Source organism: Dromaius novaehollandiae, chromosome 10 (genome assembly GCF_036370855.1).
Source record: "Dromaius novaehollandiae isolate bDroNov1 chromosome 10, bDroNov1.hap1, whole genome shotgun sequence".
In the NCBI taxonomy this organism is placed as follows: Eukaryota; Metazoa; Chordata; class Aves; order Casuariiformes; family Dromaiidae; genus Dromaius; species Dromaius novaehollandiae.
Window position 1 is genome coordinate 21,027,536 of NC_088107.1, and position 22,815 is coordinate 21,050,350.

Below are 22,815 nucleotides of genomic sequence, written 5' to 3' on the forward strand. Positions count from 1 at the left end.
GCAAAAACATGCAAAATCTTTCATTGTATTTCTACTATGGAGCAGAAATAAATTTAGGATTTCTAGGAAGTTAGGTTGCTAGGAAGCCACAGTCAACTCTAATAAATAGGGTGGGGGAAACAACCCTGTTAGAAGAACAGCATAGCCAAACAGTTACTCCTGCCTGGCAGGCGGAAAAGTCTAACTCGTACCTAAGATCCTATCAGCAAAAGGACAGTCTTATCCCTTGTCTCCTCAGGCGCACAGTGACTCTGCTGATGTCCAAACACTTTTCAAATTGATAAAACAAGGCAATGAGTTCTTCTTTACACCCACAGGTAGCCCCACTCTCTGCTCTATCTCTGAGATCTCACTCTGTAAGAACTGGCAGGTCTCCAGCCCCAGAATATATTTATAAGGCATTTCCTTAGTCAGGGCATTATAGCCAGCTTGCAAGGAAAGGATTAATCTTACAGATAACTACTGTGATTTCATCAGCCAGGACCTCTTCATAAGAATCGCAAACACACTCATTAAGTGCAATCACCCATGATTACACTATAGACGCACTGAGCTATTATTATTTTCAGTATTATTATATCCTTGACCGGCTTGGTAAGTGAGAGATGCAAGTACAGTTGGAACTTAAGTTATGCAGCATACACAGCAATGATACTCAGAACCTTAATAATATATAATGTACTTAGTGCAGATGGCTGGTTGGAGCCTGTCTTAAACCTGCAAAGGCAAAGAAATCCAGAATTAAGGCTGTCACTTGGCCCTTACTTGTTCTCAAAAGCTGACACTCCATGGCAGAGGCAGCCTCTCATTTCAGACAGCTCTAATGATGCCAGACAGCTCAAAGGGCTTCTTTTTGTCTTTCATTCTCAGACATATCCTAAACACTTCTCAGGAGAGAGGAGGGAATGGATAGGACAAGTTTACTTATCCCTTTAGGAAGCTTTTAATTCATTAATCTCACATAGAATCTAGACTGCAACCATTTGTCAAATCCATTAGTTCATTAAGAGGCTTTATTTCTGCCTCCTGATTTTGTCATTACATGCCAACCCCTAGAGAACTTAGAATGAAATTCCTGCTACAGAATCCCCAAACTTGCCTTAAACATTCTGCTAGAAGAGTTCAATCTATGGTGCTGAGAGCTGTTTCAGTAAAGCATCATGGGCTTCTACTAGAGCCTCTAGTCATCTTTAAGGACTTTTTTCTTTTCTTTTCTAAGAAGCAGAGCTTGCCTGATCCAGAGTTTCTAAAGAGCCCTGATATTAGTGTTGCTGTATTTACTTCCTTGACTTCACCCTAGGGGCATAAATTTTGCCAAAAAAGTTCAGGGGAAAAATACCATTATTTCATGACTGCAGATTATGGGAGCAAACACACAGCTATTTTTGCATTTATTCTAAAAGACCAACAGTGCTCATGATTTTGGAGATTTCTGTTTACTTAAGAACTTTGGAAAATAACAATGACACAGTATAGGAATTCCCTTCTTCCCCTTTGACGTGTTTACCATCTGGACAGTTGCCCATCATCTTATCCTGTCCCTTATATTTTACTATTTCCCCTCCGTGTGTGCCCACAAGCGCACTCTATCTGCCCCTGTCCTGGTCTTCAGGCCATTCACTTTATCCCTTACAAACAGGCTTTTGCAGATAGTCTTTAATGAGCACAGGGAAAGATAGTTGGTGACTGAACAGAAGAGGGCGAGAGCCATAAGGAAAAAGACAGGTAAACGCCTCATTTAGAGTTGTGATGTAACCATGCTACTGCCCATAACCCACACTCACCCTTTTCTCCACTTCTTGCTGCAGAGCATGCTTGCTTTGCCTGTGCTTATCCCCGAACTCCCAGCGTCTTTAATAAAGCATCACCGGGGAACGCTAAAGTATTTTTGAACAACTCTTTAAGACTGTCACTACAAAGCAGCAGCCAGTGTGTCTTTCCACAGGAGTAGCCCAAGGCTTCGCAAGGCACTGATATATTGAAGAACACCGAGAAAAGAGTTAAAGGTTCAGGAAGGGGCAAGCAGGGAGAAAAGGCTCTGAACCAAAGTTAAAGCGATAGCATATTGGTCTGCTGTTTCATCAGACACGTCCACGCAAACGAAAAGCTCCTGCAGAGGCCCATGCAGCTACAGGGGATTTCACTGGTAATTTACAGTCAGACACTTCAGATTTTTTGTAACAACAATAGCTCCTGAAGACGAGGATCAAGACAACTGCACTTCTGTGCTCCCTAATGCAGATGCATTCAGAGCATAAGAATCAAACAGTGCCAACTTCACAGAATTTGCAGTCCAGACATGGCAAGAGGTAGGAGAAAGGAAAGCACGTCTCTGACGGTCGAGTCGACAGCAGTAAGAAATTAAGCCATTTACTTAATTTCACACAAGGAGTCTGTGGCTGACTGTAGACTTGAAACCAAATTTCACAACTCAGATGTCCAAATTTCAGTTAAATGTCTCTGCCAAAATTCATGTTTTGTAGTACATCAGTGAAATAAAGATGACTCGTACCCTGAACAGCAGTATTTACAGCACACACAAGATAAGCTCAGAGGCAGACACATCTTACCTTTTTTTTCTTTTTTTTTTTTTAATTGAAGCTGTTCCCTTTCAAAATATCTTGGACAGCTGTACTACAGCCTCATCATAGATCCAAAATAGACTGTCCTCAACTGTGGTAACAGCTTAAGAGCATAAACAATAGCAGCTGCAACCAGTCAGTTACTATATGATTATGTACATCATATTCATCCATCATTAATAATGGAATTCATCCTAGCAATGAAGAAGACATTATTTGCATTGCTAATATCATCTAGGCGATTTGTCACTGAACAAGAACACAAAGAGACAATAATACTGGGTGGTTTTAGAGTCCATTTTTAGAAACATGCTTTAGATAAGCACAAGTTCAGCTTATTTTATTGTTGTGCAGTTCAGGAGAGGAGGTGAAAAGAATATGGAGAAGAGAGAAACTGGGCAGTCCAGAATAACTGGATAATTTCTCACTCTTTTTCAAAGTTTATTTTTAATCCTGGTGCTGGAGGGTAATGCTCTGGGGCAGAATTTGACTTGAGTGAACGACAGAAGTGCAGACTGCCTGTTTGGGATGCCTCAGTGCAGAACAGTGGCATTGCTACAGTGCATCAGAATAAAAAGAGCCTTTAAGAAGATCTAAGCGTAAGTCTGGGTTTATATCCACCCTCCTCTGATATTCCAGAAACATCACATTGCTAGTAGCTGTCGTGAAACGCTGAAAATAAGCAAGCAAAATGCTCAGATGACAGTGCAGGTTACTTGGCTCCAGTCAGGCCCTCTGAGGCCAGCTGAGGAAGTCAAGTCTGTCATTTGAGAAGAGCAAACCATTTCTTCCCCAAATACCAAACATATGTTCAGTTTGGGCTGATTTGGTTTATGTTCTATGCTTATCTTTATTGCATTCATTTAAAAAATTCTGTAAAAGGAAGAATTTTTTTAAATTTTTTTTGTAGTTGCTAAAATTTGAAATTTCCATAAGATAGATAGATATGTTAGAACACGCTGACAGGTGCACTTGACACTGAAATACAATTTCAAGGAGTTCTTAGAAAAGTAAGCGAACTTGGAAAAGGGGGATAGTGCTGTGGCATTCTGCCAGGCAAGAGGCTACATTCATTTCCCCAGATGAGCCTGGACAATTTACTTTGGAAAAGATTTGCAAGGGATTCTAGGCAGCCACCTCCAGCTGATTTTAATGGTAATTAGGATCCTACATACGTGATGGAAAGTAACATCTCAGTCTTTCTGTACTTAATTTCCTCTCCCAAGGTCTGTAAAATGCAGGTAGTACTACTGGTAAAAGGAAATAAAATTACAAGAGGTAAGCATACAGCTGGATTTACATTTCATTTTATGTCTCTAAACATCTTTATAATTATAATCACTCACATTTTTACTCACTAGGTGTTTCAGCAGAAGAATACATTACCTGTAAAAAATACAACTAAACAAGGAAACAAGGAAAACTAAAATACGACCTACCTGCATCTCAACCACCCTCTGAACTGCCTACATGCGCATGCAGACTACCATGAAGGCAAAACAGCTTAACCCTCCCTTCAGCAGGGGACCTGGGACCTCGCTTGGGGAGCTGTGTATGTAGCTCGAATTCCTTTGCTTTCTAGTTCGGGAGGAGTTTGCAACCAGCGGCTGCTCAGCAACACCAACAGTACATAGCCAGGCAGGAGGCAGCGAGCACCTGCACTCTATTGCATGGAGCAAAACACTGCAAAATTTCTTCCTCACTTTTTTTTTTGGGAAACTCGAATGATGCCATAAACATCTATTACTCTTTTTGTGTTTTCTTTTTGATCTGCAGAAGGTGCAGAACAGTGAAAGTCTCAGTTTCCTCTTGCCACTGGAGAGGAACAGCGAATGGCCCTTCAAGGTATGCTACACCACAGCAACATGAACACGGTAATACTGATGTTGACACGTTTGGTATTGCTGCATCAGAGTGAAAAGTCTGCTAAATCGCAGTGGACACAAACAAGCTCTTTTAAGGGAAAGGGAGATGACCTTCCATTCCCCTTTCTTCTCCTCCCTCACATGTTTTGTTGTTGCTTATTATGTTTTAAGCAAGGTTACACAGAACTTCCTAGCGCAGTTCAGTTCTTGCTCCGATGTGCACTTCTCTAAAGATAGAAGCTGCGTTAAAGTAACTATGGTTGGTATGCCAGCCAGCTGGTTTCGACCCAGCCTAATCGCATTCCAGACAAAGGGCCTTGAAGGAAACTTCTCAAACCACAAGTCTTAAAGCCATACAAAGCATGAAGGAAGACGACAAAAACTGGATATGACTGTGCAGAAACACATTATTTTTACTCTGAACTTCTCTACAAATTGGTCTTCCAAGAGAGCATCCCCAAAAGGTAAAGAGAACCTGTAGCATTACACAGTAACTTACATCACTTGATCAAGAATCATCAGAAACTGGGGAAGGCCCCTTTATTACAGACATCAGTAAAAGTACAAGGAAAAAATCTATTCAAATTGACTGATTTGCTCACTTTCCTTCTGAGAGCAAACAACAAAAAAGGCTATACAGACAACACTAAAACACCCAAGCTTGCTACGCATGAACCCAGAGAGTAGCTGCCAAACAGCAGTGGACAGTACGATAGACACTAATACCTAGGCTTTCTTGAGAATTTGGCGATTGATGTGGATCAACAGGCAGGCAGCATATAACTTTTGTTTATTCCTAAAAAAAATCAAAATACTTAAAATTTTCTACTTTAATAACTTCACTCCTGGAATTTTAGGGCAAGTGTTAAAATGCTTCTATCAGTTGTAAAATGCTTCAAATACTGATCAGCTTTAAAATGCTCCCGTCAGTTGTAGGACACAAATATTGTAGCCAGCTGAGTAATATTTTAAAAGCCGTCTCAGTAACATAAGCATGGTTTTTCAGTCCCCACTAAGACTGGATCAAAACTCAAGCCTGCCTGTGACTCCGACCAGTGTTAGTTACTGGCGAGGTCAAGCACACGACAGAAAACTCCCGTTTGTGAGTGATCCTGTTTAAACTGCTGCCTCTCCACATACTGAGGAAAAGCAGAAACACCGAGGTACCGAGCTCTGCTCGGCCAGAAAGCTGGGGCTGCCTCAGGCAGGTTACTTCATCTATCCGCCTTACGGTGACACCTGCAAGAAGGCAATCGCATCCACGTGACAGGGCGAGGAGGTTCTGACTTGTGTTTATACCAAATTCTGAACGTGTAACTCTGATTTAAGACTGTTTCTACAGAAGAGTAGGGTGAATGTTTCACTCTCAGAGTGATCTTCCCCGCTGCCCTAAATACATTCTATAAATCTAAAAGCAAGACTTGAGCATAACAGGATATATGAGGTACCTACCATAAAAACAATAGTCCACTAAGGGGAGGAGCTGTTGGGGAAACTGTGAAAAGCTCAACTTTTTCAGTATAAGGTGCTTTAAGCTTGAATAAAAACATGCAATTTATATTTGTATTTTTTCCTTACGTTTCAGACATCCAGTTGTGGGAATGCCAGCACACAGAGCTTGCAATAGTCTCGCTAACGTAAGCCTGGTCTGTCAGCCCTCACTGTGACAAGATCAAAACCCAAGCCTGATTGTGATTCAGAACAATATTACTTACTGGCAATTTGTTATGGCAATTTGCTATCACAAGCCCTATCCCAAACATGGGCAAACCGATGTAATTCACATATGTGGTTGCCTGTGCCTACAATGCCAAAGCATAGCTTGCAGAGCTAATTTTAGCTTTTACTAGACATTGCAAAGTTTGCCAGTTGTTGGCTCTCTTTCTCTAACTGCACGATAAAGTAAGTTTGGTCCCTTGACAGCAAGAGAAAAAAAGACACCCTATCCAGTGCCATACATTCCCCAAGCTAAGAGACAACATGATATCTTTAACCCTGAAAATAATTTTATCTGTTTATCTTTACTGACAGTAACAATCAGCTAACTCCATGTTGTGCACTTCACGGGCCAAGTCAGCTTCACCTTCTGTTGGCACCACACTGTCCATCCTCTAGTGAATAAGCATATAGCATCTTTTACTTTGTTTTTTGAGTAATCTAGAGCTCTATCGACAGGAGAGTAAAAATCCTAAAAATGCATCATGAAATTGTCATGTGTGCTTAGCATTCTCCTTGTGCAGTTCTGAGTCAATATACAGGAACGTAATCATAGAAAATAGTGTCAGGCTGACCGGGGTGCAGGACTTCTTCTCCAGATACAAGAGGCTGCCTTTAGAGGCAAGACCTCATGGTTTATTTAGTTTCAGCAATCAAAGATCATTGATTATCAACTACAGCAGTTGTTTTTACATAAACAGTTTCGTTAATTGTGACTTTTTGCCATTACTAGATTTAACTGGGGACTGCAAGCTTTGAAATTCTGCATCTTACTACTATTTCTTCTGCTCTTGATCTTTTTCTCTCAACTCTTTTTCTTGGAAAAAGTAGGTTCCAGTAATTTTATCCTTTAATAGGTGTATTTCTGTTAGCTTTCACAGCAAAGCCCTTAAAAATTCTTGTTCAAGATCTTTTTTAAAAAAACCTCAGGCCTATCAAGCTGTTGTCCTCCCAAACTTAAGTCTTTAGAGCAATTTTTCTGCTGCACTTAATAGATTTCATTATGCTAAGCCCTCTTCTCTCCACTTCCTTATACTTCAGCGGCCAGTCCTGCTCACTGTCACTGTGCTGGCATGCTCTTCCCGAAGGAGAGGCAATAGATGCTGCTGATAACTCCTACGAGCCATTTGCGTGCTTTCAGAGCTCATTAGGAAACAGCTCAACCAAAAGCCACACAAGGTTCGCAAGCATAAAAGTATTTTCCTGGAAGCTTTTTGTATGAAGTCTGTGGTCACAGCCATAAAGAACTGGGAGCTTTCTGTAAATGGACTACAGCACTACTACTTAATATGTTTTATTTTTTATGAATCTAAACAGTATAGATTCAAACTAACTCGTGATTCCTGGCAATACAGAGTAAACTAAACCAGTATTTGCTATGGCAGGAGTTTAATCTAAGCAGTGAATACATGGTATGTCCAACAGCATAGCACGTACTAAGAAACTACAGCATGATAGCTGAAACAACGAGAAAGAAACCCTAGTATGGAAAAGTCATTGAAGGAAAAGTATCTTCTTGCTCCTGTAAGACGTTATGAAACAAAACTCACATAAAACGCACAAATTTTAATGTGTGTAACACTCCGCTGACACATCCTACAACTTCGTAAACAGCTTTAAAAATGAAATTGTCACAAATGTCACTATTTCCTGTGTTTGAGCTGCAAACAAAGTGGAAAAACAACGTAACGAATGGCAAGCTGGCCACCTCTCCTCGCGCAGCTGCACAGAACCTAAACTGCAGCAGATGCTGGATTATGACAGAATGCTCTAAACCTTTTCTTAATAGACTATTTTATAGCAATTTTGCTTGACTACTAAAAAGTAGGTAAATTCTTCATGTGTGAAAGATATACAAAGTAAATCCAGTTCACAAAATACTATGGCTATCTTTTGAACCTTTCAAGCAAGATTATCACAGAAGTATCACTGTTTCTTACCACAGCCCTGTGAGATAAGTCGGAAGAAAATGTTTATGTTATGAGAAGCAACTAACGATTTCATTTCAGATTCACTAAAGGCCTGGGCAGCGTCAAAGTTGCATCTAACCACGTCAGTTAACGTGACAGTGAGATGCATCACCATACTGCTAGTCTAACAATATGCCAGCTGTTAATCCTAAGAGGATGCATTACTCTTCACGGGGAAAGAAAAAAAAATCCGCTGCCACTTTTAAATACACCATGGCATTTTCCCTAATAAGCCATGTTTCGACTAATCGATTGTATAATACTCTGGAATATAGTGACTTTACATGGTAAGTCTTAATATGTACGACAGGGGAGTGCACCTCTGGAGACACGCTGTGTCTGACAGCATCAGGGTCTCCAGCACCTTGAGCCCACATCTCTCCGCAGCTCATGCAAAGGAGACCCGTCCTGGGCAGCACAGACTCAGCGTCCACCGCCAAAAGGGAGTCCCAACAGCGGAGGAATACAGTTCAAATAGGACCCAGTTTACTGGAATAAGTATGGAGTAAATAAACCGTCAGATTCAAATCCACATTTAATAAACCTCATGTTTCTGAACAACGCTATGACTTACTAGCAGCTATCAGTCAAGTAATGTGTTATATGCATTACAGCCAATCAGTGCCTTAAAATCGCCATGGGGGGTCATTAGCCCTGGTTTACAAGAAACCATGCCGCCTGCTGAATCACCACCAGCACTTTCTGAAGCCATTAAGTGTTTTCTGGAAGCCTCCCAGTTACGCAGTGACAAGCAAGGCGGCCCGCATCAGCTCCTGAGGTTGGATGAGCAGAGAGTCTGTGGTGATAAGGCTCTAGCCCAGCAATTCTGGCAAGTTCCCCATAGTCTGGCAAGTATTTTCTGTAATCTGAAGCTCAAGAATAAAATGTGCGTGATCAAAATTCTTCCCATTTATCACACTTAGGTTTTAGATTGAATACCAGCTCTCGTAGTGGTAACGAACAGAGTCCAGAGACCTAGGCAAGGTCAAAGCTGACTCAAGCTTAGCAGGAATGGCTGATTTGATAAGCTGTTCCTGCTGCTATGTAGAGCAACACCCGTGCAGACGCAATATATATGTAAAAGGTTAGCACCTTGTACCTTTGCGTTTAAAGGTACAAAGGTGTTCAAACTGCATTTGGAAAAAAGGCTTCTGATCACTCCCAGAACAGGCCAGCGACTGTAACCGAACACGCCAGCGCTGCACAGGACAAGTCTCGCTGCCGGAATGATTTTATGCGTCTCCTCACCAAAGCCTCACTGTGCGTCATGCTCAGCTATCACACCAGGTGCCCACCCCAGTTCAAATGCGCTGTTGCAGAGTTTTAAAAAGGGTTAATAGATGTTACCAGAACTAGACTGATCCTGACCATCAGAGAGGCACATACAAGCCCAATTCCACAGAAACTTCCACTGGGGCTGCTTAGCCCTAGTCATACTTTCAAAGACAAACGTGGACTGAGCAGATACACTGAGATCATTTCCATCACCAAGCTGGATTCTGGTGATAAGGAACTCTCTCTCAAAAAAGGTGCGACTTTGTTATTAAGTACTAACCAAGGCTAGTTCTTCTTAGTTACTGTAGGCAGAGCAGTTTCATTACCTAAAATAAAATAAAAAGAGCCATAATTTTCTCTGTACTTTCTGTAATAGAACAAAAATTTTAGAAAGAAATAGTTGAGAACACTGAAAACTAGCAGGGGAATCTATTTAAAAGAGAAAAAAATGAAGACCAGTTTGCTGAAAGAGTGTAAAAATCCAGAAGTAGTGACTATATCAGATCAGATGGCTGATGACAATCACAGCTATGGTGACCAAGTACCAGATGTCAAAAATGTTTCAAGAGAAGATTCAATATACATCAAACATATGACATATAAGATCATAGTAACAAGAAATATTAACAGAGGTGCTGGGTAGAAATCAATAAAGTTACATTTTGCATCAAAAACAAAGATCTGCTTTAAATACCTCTGTATGCGTTGCAGGGAAAGAAAAGCCCAAGGTTGTTCTTCCAATTTGAGAGAACTCACTCAAAGTACAAATGAAGAACAGAGTTAAGCCTGATGTCTGGGAAAGCCCAGCACTGAATGATTTCTACAGCAAAAGAAAAAAAATCCTCATGTGAAGATGTTACGTGATGCGTGCTAAGGGTAAATTTGCTAGCTGCAATCACACCCCTCTGGTTGCCAGGGAGAGTCCGTCTAGCTGGATGACATTACTTTTTATCATGCATTTCCAAGTTTCTCCCCTGTAAAGAATACCTCTGTTATCTCTGCTTTTTGTTTTCATTACATAAGCAAATATTTACAAGTTACATTGTTGGAACAGCGATTATGTGCCAGGCCTCAAGGCCCCAGCACCGCTGGTAAAGCGCTGCATTTGCTGTCCTTCCAAGTTTCACCCAGAAAAAAGGCTTTTGGCTATCTCGGTGAGCTCCTCTGACCCTCCACACACAAGGAGGGGAGCAGGCACTCGGAGCTGACGATGGGGGCTCCAGGAGGCATGGTGGGCCCCCGATGAAAGACTCTGATTGCTTTAAACCAACCATGAAACCACACCCCAGGTCAGAAGGGGCTGAGAAACTGGCTGCTGGGTTATACCTGGAAAAACCAATAGACATCGAAATGATTAAGGCATTGTCTGAATCATCTGGAATTTCTTCCTGGCTCGGTTACATAGAAGGCAAAAGGAAACAACTTCAACTGAAGTAAATGCCGAAGGTATTTCCAGAATCTGCACCTGTTTTGTTGTTCTTTAGTAGGCCAGATACGTACAATATAACTTCGCTGAACTGCAATTATGCGAAGAAATGAAGTATCTTACTAAAAGAGGAAAAATCCCGTAATCCTTTTCAAGTCCAAAGAGCAAATCGAAATTCCATATCTTTAAAAAGCCCATCAGAACAGGAAACACCGTGGCGTAGAAGCAGACAAGAATAACCACTCAGAACTGGCCTGAGAGAACATCGCCACCATGACAACGAAATGGAAGCATCCATCACACTGATTACATGCAATCTTTTTTTTTTTTTAATAAATCCACATGACAAGAATTATTACATGTGATGCAGAAATTCCCCCCCCCCCCCCCCCAATACCCAAATAACGAAGACTTGAAATTCAGCCAATCCCCAAAGCCTTTAAAACCACACTGGATCATCTTGGCCAGGGGCTGGGGGCGCGGATGGGGAAAACAGGAGAAGAAGCTCTAACAGCTTGCTCAAAATGACTCTTCATTTAACACATCGGGGCAGAAAGTACCATTGCTTCTCTCCTACTTCTCATAGGATGCCTGTAAAGTCAAGCAACGCTAGAGAAATACTACTACTAGAGCAGTCACAAACTTGGGCTCCCCCCCATATCATGAATAATTTACCTTACAGTGACATATTGAGGTCAGCAACCCTGGAAGCTAAGTGCTAAAAATATATGTATTTAGAGACTATTCTTGCTCCAGAGAGCTTAGACTCCAGATATGAAAGCAAAAAGAGAGAAGTTCATTTCATTGGTAAGGAGCTGGACACTAAGTAGGCTTGCTTCAACACTTCTGCAGAGAATAAAATGCAACATACCTATAATTTTAAAGCTGAGCTACCATATACTGAACAGTTAACTGGAGACTGAATTGCGGAGAGTGGGGGATAGGATACAAATAACTGAAACTATTAATAAAATATTGCCAACAAGCTACTCTTTGACAAATTTCTTTGACTAATGGATTCCCATTTCCCTCTTCATTGATAGTTCCTTAGCAGCAGGTATGTGCTGTCTTCTCCAAAAGAAAAGAATTGCCTTTACATGGCATTTCAGTGAAAACAAAAGGCGTTAACAGATACAGATATACAGAGAAGTAATCCTGGATTTGCAATAAGCTAAATCTAACAGAAATACCAGGACAGACTCCAGTCATGTAGACAAAGAATGAATCAGATGAAACAAGTAATTAGGGATATTTAAACACACTCGTGAAGCATAAAATTCTTCAAAACAAAATACAAACCCTAAACACCTAAAATGCAAAAAAAAAAAAAAAAGAAAGAAAGCCACAGCCATGCTGTAAATTTGATACCCCCAGCTAAGCCTAGATCCACCCATATTTAGCTCGCTTGTTGCACTGCCTAGGCATTAATTTGGACTCCCAGAGAGCTTCCAGAGACCGGAGCTCTTCAGGCAGAGGGCTCACAGACAGCCGCTGCCTCACTGCTCTAGTCTGCACAGCTTCCACAGGCCCTGCTCGTTCTCCTTGTCAGAAGGAAAGCGCTTCCAGCGTTAGAGACGTGCCTGATTGCCTCCCCACAGGCCTCCACGCTGCACCAGCGACAGAGTGCCTCTCCCAGCTAAGAGGATTTCCAAGTCGGAAGCGAGCAAAACCCCTTTTCTACTTCCCGTACGTACTGAAGGACTTCTGGGTCTGTGTTCCTACGAGGTTCAGTTCAGACCACGCATCTTGTGTCCACGCCGGATCTCCTGCCTCTGCACAAGAGGAGGCAAAGCCAGACAGGAGCTGGGGAAACGAGAGACTGAAGATGAACACAGCTCCCAGTAACTGAGATGGGCAAGAAACTGGCCTGGCTGGTGGTAAGGCTGGCACACGCCGTGGGGGAAGGCAGAGCAAAGCACCTACCCCCTTCAGAAAAGCGGTGGCCTGACTCAGCCGGGATTGCAGCTCCCACCACAGTGAAAGGACAACAACGAAGGAAAGGGAGAGACTTCCCCGTCCAAAATCCTCTCTCAGGCTTGTCTCAGTTAAGCACCACGTTGCAGCACGCTGAGCTGCGGCGGGCAGGACATCGTCTCCGGAGGCCGCAGGGCCGTTCTCGCAGCGCCCTGGGGGAGCACTGCTTTCTCCACGGCCATCATCGCAAAACGCTTCCGGACGGGCTCCGTGACGCCTCCTGCCCCGAGCCCGGGCTCGGCATGTCACGGTGACTGTGCCCAGAACGCACAGATGTCGACAGCCCTCTCCGGGCTGCTTGATGACACGTTTGGGGGACAGATTAGTGACTCCATAGTACAGCTTTTTATGAATTACGCTGCACATCTCTGAAATGCCACCGCTCTTTCTGCGCTTACCACCACTGCCACCGTGTTTGCTAGCACAGTTAAAAAAGGCACCTGCGAGGCTGCATGATAAATGCTTTTGTCCAGCTAGACAGAACGATCCACCGAAATCACGGCCAAGTCCTGAGATGGTTTGTTTCAGGCCATCCGGCAAGCTCTGCTGCTGCCAAATGGCAGCAGCTCTCCCTGGGAACCGCAGCACTCGCTCAGGGGGCAGTTCTGCCTTCTCTTGGCCCATTTTGGCTTCAGCTTAGGAGTTCCCATTCCCGGTTTCCTCTCCCTGCCACTTGCCTTGGCTCAAGAACAAGCGGTTGTTTGACCTTCTGTGTACTCCCAAGGAAGTCAAGCTAGCCTTTCCCTCCTCATGTTTTTCAAGGAGTATCTCATCTTTTTGACATGTAGTAGAGTGATCTGCTGCAAACATTCCTGAAATTGGCTTGCCCCAGGGTTTCTCTCAAAACAGGCAAAAACGTGTTAATAGATTCCTTGCAGTGAACTTTATCAAAACGAGTAATAGTTATATAAGACACAGTTTGCCATTACTTGAATAAAAGTCACATTTAACAACATAAGATGACATTTGAGGAGGAATGAATTTTGAAAACATTCTATGGAAAATAATTTTTGAAATTTCCATTTTTGATCAAGAACTTACAGAAGGAAGCTGAATCTGCCAGAAAGCACAGTCTGATGTCTCCAAACAGTGACAGCATTAAATGCCCGGGAGGACTGTATGAAGTCCTCCCAAATTGTGTAATCTGCTATCTTTGGGAGAAAGGGAAGAAGAGCACGATCTTCTCCTAGTATCTCTGCAAGCAGTGATTACTTTATACCCCATTGCATTCTAGCTCTTGTAGACTTCTAGTCTAACTAGTACACCTGAGGACTTTAAAAATTAATATTCATGGAACATATTCATCTTTTCTGTTGCCGTTCACACTAAGGACAAAAGGGCAAAGCCCATTAATAATCCACTCCTTACAAAGTTTTCCCCCAGGACTGCAGAGGTAGGAGAGCAAGCCCTCTTCCTTTCAAGTCACAGCCAGCAGTGCCCTTGGGAACAGCAAATCAGTCAAGCAACTCGGAGCACGTAAAGCACACATCTGACCCAACATCCTTTCCTGCTCTTTGGAAAGCCTAATGATCACCAACGTCTGTCCCATGACAAATGCAACGAAAACCACAGATTTTCTGTTGTAGCTGTATCTGTCTCTCCATACACTCTTTTACCACTCTGGTAAGGAGCAGCAGTAACTCTTGGCTACAGATACAGTGGGAGATTACATGGAAAACACACACTGTCAAAATGCAAGAGAGAGCAAACAGTCAAACTTTATATCTAGCTTGTGACCTAAATCGCTATACGTGTACTCTTTGAAAGTGACATCATAGCTCTAACTTGTATCAATTTTTCCTTAGGACAAATAACACCCTGAACAATTCAAAGCTGAGTTTTCAGCTAGCACATACTAACTTATGTTCTTAGGTCAGTTAAGTTTTCTAAACTCACCCTTCTCCCTTCATAAATTTTGAAAAAAAAAAGCATTTAATAATACTTCAACATTCTAGCAATAAGCTGTACTGTAGATCTCAGAAGGCTTTTAAAAAAAAAAAAAAATGTGAAGTTTGCTAACTTGACCCAAGAGGCTCCTGCTCTTCTTAGGCCCCCTTTTAGCTATTGCTAAAGAACCACAGTCCCCACAGACTTCACACATACAAACCAACTGATCCTGTCTTGCAGGAAGTAACTTTAAAAGTATGTATGTCATAGTAAGATATTGCACTCTTTTCAGCAGAGGCCATGCTAAATTTCCCAAGTGTAGCTGCCAGAACTAACAGGCACATACGCAGCTTCTGTTGTCTACTGCCACATGCCTGGCTCGCTGTTCCCTGCAGGTACCCTGTGGAGAAGTCAGGCAACGGAGGTGAAGCCTTGCAGTAACACGCAGAGGATGAAGGGAATGTGATGGAAGGGGTAAGCAGGTTGGAGCCAGGCAGCTAGTTAGGGCACGCAACGGCAGCTATGGGAAACCTGCTCCCCTCTTCTGCAGAGAATTTTCTCTCCCACCATTGACACAGTATTTCCAGCATCCCTTTGAGCTGCTTTAGCTCAGCAGCGACGCTGAGAACGAACCGGTCAAGGAGTCCACAAACATGCCCTTGCACCGTATGCTACAGCTGGATCTGAACAGCCTCTGCTCAGCTCGATGGCTGCGACAGGGGAGGTCTAACTTCATCACCAGACCCCGGCACATCTAAGCCTCGCGCAGGAGCATCCACAATACAAAAAAGGACAACCCCCCCTTTCCTCAGGGCTGTGCAAAGACATTCAGATAAACAGGTGCTGGAACTGTTGGTGAGATCCTGTATTCTGTCTTGACTGCACCTCAGCTGGAACGTGCATCAGCCCTGTATTAATGGAGAGTTCTGTTTTCAGGAAATCACAAACTCAGAAGTACGTGAACAGGACGGACACTTCGCAGACACTGTTTGAAAATCTCCTTGTTTCGTGACTTGTATTGCCAGCGTCACAATAATGAATCTTTTAACCTACCTGTTCCTGTCAGCACTAACAGCTTGTTGAAAACATACTGAAAGTAATGAAAGGCACCTACAGGCTTCAAGGGCATCAGTCAGCACTAGAAAAATTTGTGTTCAAGTCGCTGCAACCCATCTAGCGTGTAATGTCACTTCCAGCAAAACAAGCAATCATTTCTCACAGGCCTGAAAGCAGTGGTTACCGCTCAGAGGTACAGAGACATGACAACCTCAAACTACACATTTAACACACAGCTGAAGAAAAAAAAAGGTCTGCAAAGCTCCCCACAAAACCTGAAAATGAAAATAAAGCTGGCAAAGAAAGACAGTATGACATTATGCGCATGGGCATCTATAAAGTATATAACCCAAATGCGTTCAGAACAAGGGAGCTATTCCAATCTTGCTGTCCTCTTCTGTCAAATAATAATTACAGCAACTTTCTTGAAAAAATGTAACAAGCAGAAGAGGCCTCACAATTTACCTGCTTCCTTCAGATCTTTCAGGGAACACTTTTGCCTACAGATCTCAGTAACAGACTTGGATTTCTCATCTAAGGAAAGTGTTATATGTAAAATGCTGGGAACTAGAGCACGATTTTGTAGTGGAGTTTAACATCCCTTCATCATGCAAAGATAGTATCTGCTCACGCATACAGCTATTCCTTTTTCTGACTGATTAGAAATGCCTTTTATGCCGAAAATACGCCCATACAGAAAGGCTGCATTTTCGGATTCCATGCCTGGGTGTATCGCATGAGGTTGGTTGACAATCACAGCACTACCGAGCAGAAGGCAAAGGATTTCTATACACCAAAGAGACTGACCTTTACTCACTTGATTTCACTCATTTCTCACAGTATAATCTTTCCTCTTGCATATCTGCCCATCAAGAGCACTGAACCACCCCTCAAGTCTCGAAAAAACAGGCAGCCTTCAGATTGCTTCTGACCTTGCTCTGCTGTTGGCCAACACAAGTTTGTAGATGTAAATGTAACCCACACGACCCCTCACTTCCACGTTACGTGGTGCTTTTCTCTCTCCTCAGTCATACCCCCAGGGAATCTACCAAAAGCTTTTGTGGCATAATCCAGTCTGAGGCTTTATTTTCATTCATACTGCAAAACAGTAGTCTAAACACAGTATCTGTTTTGTTAATCCTTAAAAGCCCAAGCACAACACATTGCTGCAGCTATCCCAGCTCCAGAATCGTCTGACAATTCAGTACCTTTTCTTGAGTCTATTTTACCGGCAAGTCAGCTCCAGATCCTGCACCTGAGAACGGCCTCTTCTTTCTCCCAGCCTGGTCTGCAGACAAGCCGTTTAGCGGCTACCTCCCTCCTTTCTGGCTTTCAGCTTGCCTCTTCGCTGATCCTCTGGCTGCCAGACCCCTCTAGCCCTGTGATTACAACTCCGCGGCCGAGAACGCATCCACAGGCGAAGCGTTCTGCTGGTGTCTCCCCAGATACAGTTTTTCCAGCACTTGAATGCCCACAGACAAGCTCCTCTCTGGTTCTTCATCTTCCCAAGGAAATTTCTGCAATTTGCTCTCAAGAGCCTCTCTCAGAGCCCAGGTAACTGCCTCTTCCATGGACCTGCTGGACACCTTCAGTCTATCTTTGCCAGTCCTTCCGCCTCTAAGCCTGGCCCACCAGCCCATCAAACCTGGTGTGCGCAGCGAGCAGCAGCCCCACCGCACAACGCTCGGGACCAGCTGTTCTGACACCACTGTTCTTACGACAGTCGGCCAGGACGGGAGGAGGGCTGCTGCGAGCCTTTACCAGCCTGAGGCCCTTCAGTCAGGTTCGAACGGCAAGGGCCAGACCGCCTCAGCTTGGTCCAGCTGCATTTCTCCATTCACCCATCAGCTTGAAGAGGACAGAGGGGCTCATCATCTCAAAGGACACTGGATTTCCAAATCCAATTCAGGAGCCGAAGCAAAAACAAACTATTCACTTTACAGTTTCTCATTTTAGCAATTTGACAGTTACGGTACGTACTAGAGCCTCCCAGATTAAAAAAAAAAAAAAAAGAAAAAAAGAAAAAGGACACTTTTTTTCCCCCTGTTCTGGAGAACTAGATGTAACATTTGGGCTCGATAACACCAATGGCTAGGCTAGCCTTGGTATTTTCATTCACACAACTTCCCTCCTCCACCCCCCCTCACATACAGCATTTCTTTAGGGCTCACTGTTGACAGATTCTCACTTTCAGGCTGATATTCTCAGGACCAGTCATTACCTGAAAGTAACCAGTTATGGAAAATTCAACAACTCAGGCCTTCCTGAGGGGGAAAAGAATGAAAAAATTATAAACATCCCCCTTATAAAGAAACAGCCTTGACAATTCTAGTGAAGAAAGAGCTGGGGGTGAAAAAGAAGATTTGGCAGGGAAACAGCTTCAACCGAAGTGTTTTAATGTAGCTAAATTATCAGCCCTTGAAAAGGGGTAATTGCACATATACAGCCATTTATCAGAACCAACTGCCAGATGTTTGGCAAGAAGCCAGCAAGTGTATAGCCCTAATTTAGCTATTTGCATATTAAAAAGAAAATCATCGGAGGGTTGAACACCAAATGGGCACAGTCTATCCTCATTCAGAGCCCTGTGTGCTGCTAAGGGACTGGGGGAGCCCTGCCTTATCCAGGCCAGCAAACCCAGCAGAGTGCTTAAGCAGGTGCTTATGGTTAAGCAGGGTAATAGCCCACTAACTTCAACTAGAATTAATATTTGTAGGTAAGTCTTTATGGATTAAAACCTATACACAGACATTAACCAGTCCAGCTGAAATTTTGATCTGTGAATCGTTTCAGGAATACAGACAGTGTTTTGCAGGCAGAGATGAACATGTCCACGCTTCAAGAGGCTGGACAGCACTGTTCAAAAAAACCAAGCCCAACCAGAGAGCCGTGTCTATGATCACGGCCGTGGTACCACAGCTTCCTGCTTCCTAGTGCCTCAGAGAACAGACAGGTACACTCAGTATAAAGCACAGAAGCTGACTTCTATCTGCAGGCGACCACGAAAACATACCTTTTGTTGTCCCAGTTGTAAGACGGAAAGCAGGAAAAATAGTTACTACAGTTAACCTAAAACAACAATTTGAAAATGCATTTTCTGTAAAGCAATGTGTTTCTATTGTTTTATATTAATTTAGGTTATAATGCGGAGCAGAGATCAAGTCTTGTAAGATGCTGCAAACATCCCTACACATGCCAGTTTTTAGAACAGTGTTGGTGTCATCTATACAAACTTACCTTCCTAGCTCTTCCCCAATTTCGTAAACGTCCTCCACCTTCTGTTGCTTGAACAAAGCCATATTTGGACTCTTCATTGATGCACAAAGATGACGCAACTAGAATAGTAAGACAGAATGACATTCATCATGACCTTCCAACAGACAAAGAATCAGTAAAACGTTTCTGATATAAGCACTTTGGCTCCATTGCAGCTCATTCATGACCAAAAGCAAATACAGAATTATTTCAATAGTCTCAGCTGAACAGTGACGGTCCAAATCTGGAAAAAGGTGTGTGCCTCTAACTGCAGAGGGCTCTTGCTCCTTACCTAAGTACTTGGGCACATAATTAACCAGAAGCACAGAACATACCTTCAAGTCTAAAAGTAAGGCATATGGTTTAACAGGCTTGGGAACCTCAAGCATCTGCACTACACCAAAAAGAGAGCTACCATGAGAATCAGCATTACAGGCTTCTTCATCAGAGTATCAGCAGGCAGACCAAGGACCCAAAAGACCACAACGCACAACTTCCTCTTTCTCACCTCAGGCTCAGTTTATGAAACACAGTGGTGAGACTGCAAAAGGAAGTTCGAACTACTGCTGCAAAAAAAGCATTGCAATTTTATCTCCAGGGTTTTCAGTGCAACATCTTTCATCACCCCTAGACATTTCAGATGAGGGAAAAAAAGCAGCAGCATTTATTTATTGCATGCATTACTCTGTATAACGGTGACATTTGCTTTCTGAGCATAATCACTGAAGGTGATAAAGTCCACGAGGTCTGGAAGGACAAGTCTCATACTGGTGCATTTTGGAATCAGGGAGCACCTTATACTGGTCCATAGTGACCAACTGAATGTGTCGTGAAGAGTGCTTTCCCCACAAAGCAGGTTATCCTGTAAAATGGAGAGCCTCACGAGATTTGCAAAACTGAGAATGAGGTGGCTGGGGAAAGGGAGAAAGAACTTGCTTTTCTCCTGCCAGGATCAGTGGATTCAATCCTATAGATGCTCTGGCAGCAAGGATCATTCCTGGCTCCCAAAGTGAAGAGGTGGAGAGAGACCGAGAAAGAATTCACCGTGACATGCACTTGTTCTCACATTTACTGTGCTTCCTGAATACTCATATACTACAGTGATATAGAAAGGAAGAAACTGTCAAGAGTAACAGCAGCCTGGTCCCAGATTTAGACTGCTGACAGAAGACATAATACAAATGAAGAAGCCTTCAATGTGGACCATCTAGCAAAATCCAGTGGATGAAACTCCTTTTAGAAACTGCCATCATGGCAGAAAAATTCAGGCCTGAAATATGAGCTTAGTTACATGAAAAACCGATCGATTTTATTTATTTTTCAATTATGCCCAAGTGTAACACCCTCTATACCAATGATCGTCAACTCAGTTTTCCACTCAATATTTTTTTCCAGTTTTGGGCAGCTGGTCCAGAAACTGCTGCTCTTGAAAAGGAAGATCACAGACATTATTCCTTGAGATGCACCCACACAGCAATGTACGTTATGCTGACAGAGTGCATTTTAACACAATAACCTGCTGACCAGTTACAACACATTTGGCCTTTCCTGTACAGATAAACACTAGAATTATCCCAATGGCCCAAACAACAGCCACTCCTGTAGATCAGGATGTGTAAAGTGAAGTAGCTATAAGGCCTCTAACCCCATAATAAAACCTAACTACACTGAGCCATACAGTTGCTCCCACGTACCTCGGGGCTACAGGAGCATTTCCACACTTCTCAGTGCGATGCTTATTTCCTTATGAATCTCAGTCCCAATGGCTGCTTGCTGCAGACACGCTGGGGATTTCCAAATTCTGTATCTCTAGAGAGCTCCTGCAAGTTTTTAAATAGCAGCCTTTGACTTCTGACTTTGACACACCAAGGAAGTATATTTTACCAGCAAAGCTCTATTTTGATCCTTTAGAAACAAGCTCAATTTAAATGTCGCAAGAAGATCCAGTTCTTTTGATAAATCAGCAGACTTGTTATGAAATAGGATGAAGTACCAAAGAGCAATTGCAGGGCTTCTGCCAAGTTGAAATTCATGTACTTTTAAAGATTTTTCCATTCTCTAACATAACCATAAATCATAAGCAGCAAATAAATTGCACAAATCTAATTGACTTGTTAAAATGCACCCTGCTTTTGTCATTGTATGCACTTCAGAAAACAGACTTGCTGATTTATTTTCCTCCTTCCCTTTCCTTTTTAAAACCATTGGCTTCTAACACATGGGAGACACATGTTGCATATCAATGCAACTTCTTTCCAAATATGTTCCTTCTATTGCTGTAAAGGAAGATAAATAGTTTCCTAGCTCTTCTATGTACAATTTTTGAACAGCCTGTGTTAGCAAAACCTACACATTGAGACAAAAATGATTGGACTACTTCATCTCAAGCTGAAAGTCTACTGCATCAACACTCAGTCCGGTATTAGCTGGAAATAACATTCAGTCTTCAAAAAGCAGTAGCAATGAGTGAAGGGGTATCTAAATAAATAAATAAATAAATAATAAAAAACCCCAAATGTCCCCCTCTCAAGCATTCAACACCAGTTATGCAACACAAGAGGAAAAGCAGTGCCTGCTTCCATCTTCCAGTGACCTCATTTAGTGTCATTGAGTCATGACTCTCACCATACACTTAACATCTCTCTGCAGCGCATCCTTTTGGATTGCCATTTCCAAAGCACATGGAGATAAGAGGGACTTTGGACCATTCATTTCCCTTCATGACATACTCATAAGGTGGGGAGCTTCTGGTGCACGGTGCAGATCCAGCCCACACGCTGCACTCCTCTATACCCTTTCTCTCAAGATGGGAAAGGCACGGGGCAGATGAATTATTCTGGCAAGCCCTGCTCCTCCCCAAGGGACCCAGAGCCTCACTCCTGCCAGATGGCGGGAAGTATTTGATACACGTACAAAACTGTGTCCCCTCCGACATGAAGAGTGTGCACCTGTACACCTCTCATGGGAGAGGATGCATGCTGTGACAGATGCATGTCATCATGTCACATCATACGACTAAAACATCTACTCCTGTCACACATCGGAGAAGCTACCATTTTCACTGCACGACAGACATACTTCCAGTCCCCTCACCGAGGAGAGGAAGGTACAGCGTGCCTCTAGCAGGAGCTTTCAGGCCTTCAGTGGCACCTACCCAGTCCTCGCCTGGGGTCTCCACCGCAGTTGCCTGGCCAGATGTTTGTTAAAGGCTCCGTGAGGCTTTAGCAAAGGGCCCAATGCATTTTCATGAACAAATCTGTTCAAATCCCAGGCTCGAAACTTTGCAACGGAGACAAATTTGCTTCCCTGTCCCTCCTGTGACTGTGTTCTAACCATGATCTCTCTCATCCAGCTTCCTAAGGAAAATGATGGAAACCGCACAGGTTGTGACGTTCAGACTGCAATGACCGCAGCATTCCTGTGCAAGAGCATTCTGTAGGAATGAACGCTCGCGTTGCTGAGGCTGGACTGGACACATGACAGTGGTTTCTGTCCCTTCCACTTCACATCTCCATGCTTTGTCAGACGTGTTCTAGACCATCCTTACCCTTCCTATATTTTCAGAGTTTCGCAACATGGAGCTGGTAGCTGTTCAGCTACTTGGTTCATTATTTCCCCTTCCCCAAGCCATCTTCATGCCTGGGATAAAAATGTCTCTTCTTTTCCTCAATGAAAATAAACAACTCAAATTCTGCTTTGTAAGCAAATTATTGTATCCCTCAAAATCTTTCATAACCTCAAAAAAAGCTCATTGACCAACTCTGGCAATAACATTGCAGGCAATAACTGTCTGCAACTACAGGCAATAA

At 43.0% G+C, this 22,815-nt stretch overlaps 1 protein-coding gene across 5 annotated transcripts in view; it reads right to left on the bottom strand.

Annotated features, from left to right (window-relative positions):
• The window catches only part of DAPK2 (death associated protein kinase 2), a 61,720-nt gene that overhangs the window by 34,346 nt on the left and 4,559 nt on the right, over nucleotides 1-22,815 (bottom strand). For all 5 annotated transcript variants that reach the window (XM_064517532.1, XM_064517533.1, XM_064517529.1 and 2 more), the window contains exon 2: nucleotides 18,989-19,086. In XM_064517532.1, coding sequence (XP_064373602.1) covers nucleotides 18,989-19,065 — 77 coding nt within the window. In that variant the 5' untranslated portion in view covers nucleotides 19,066-19,086. The remainder of the gene's footprint in view (nucleotides 1-18,988; nucleotides 19,087-22,815) is intronic.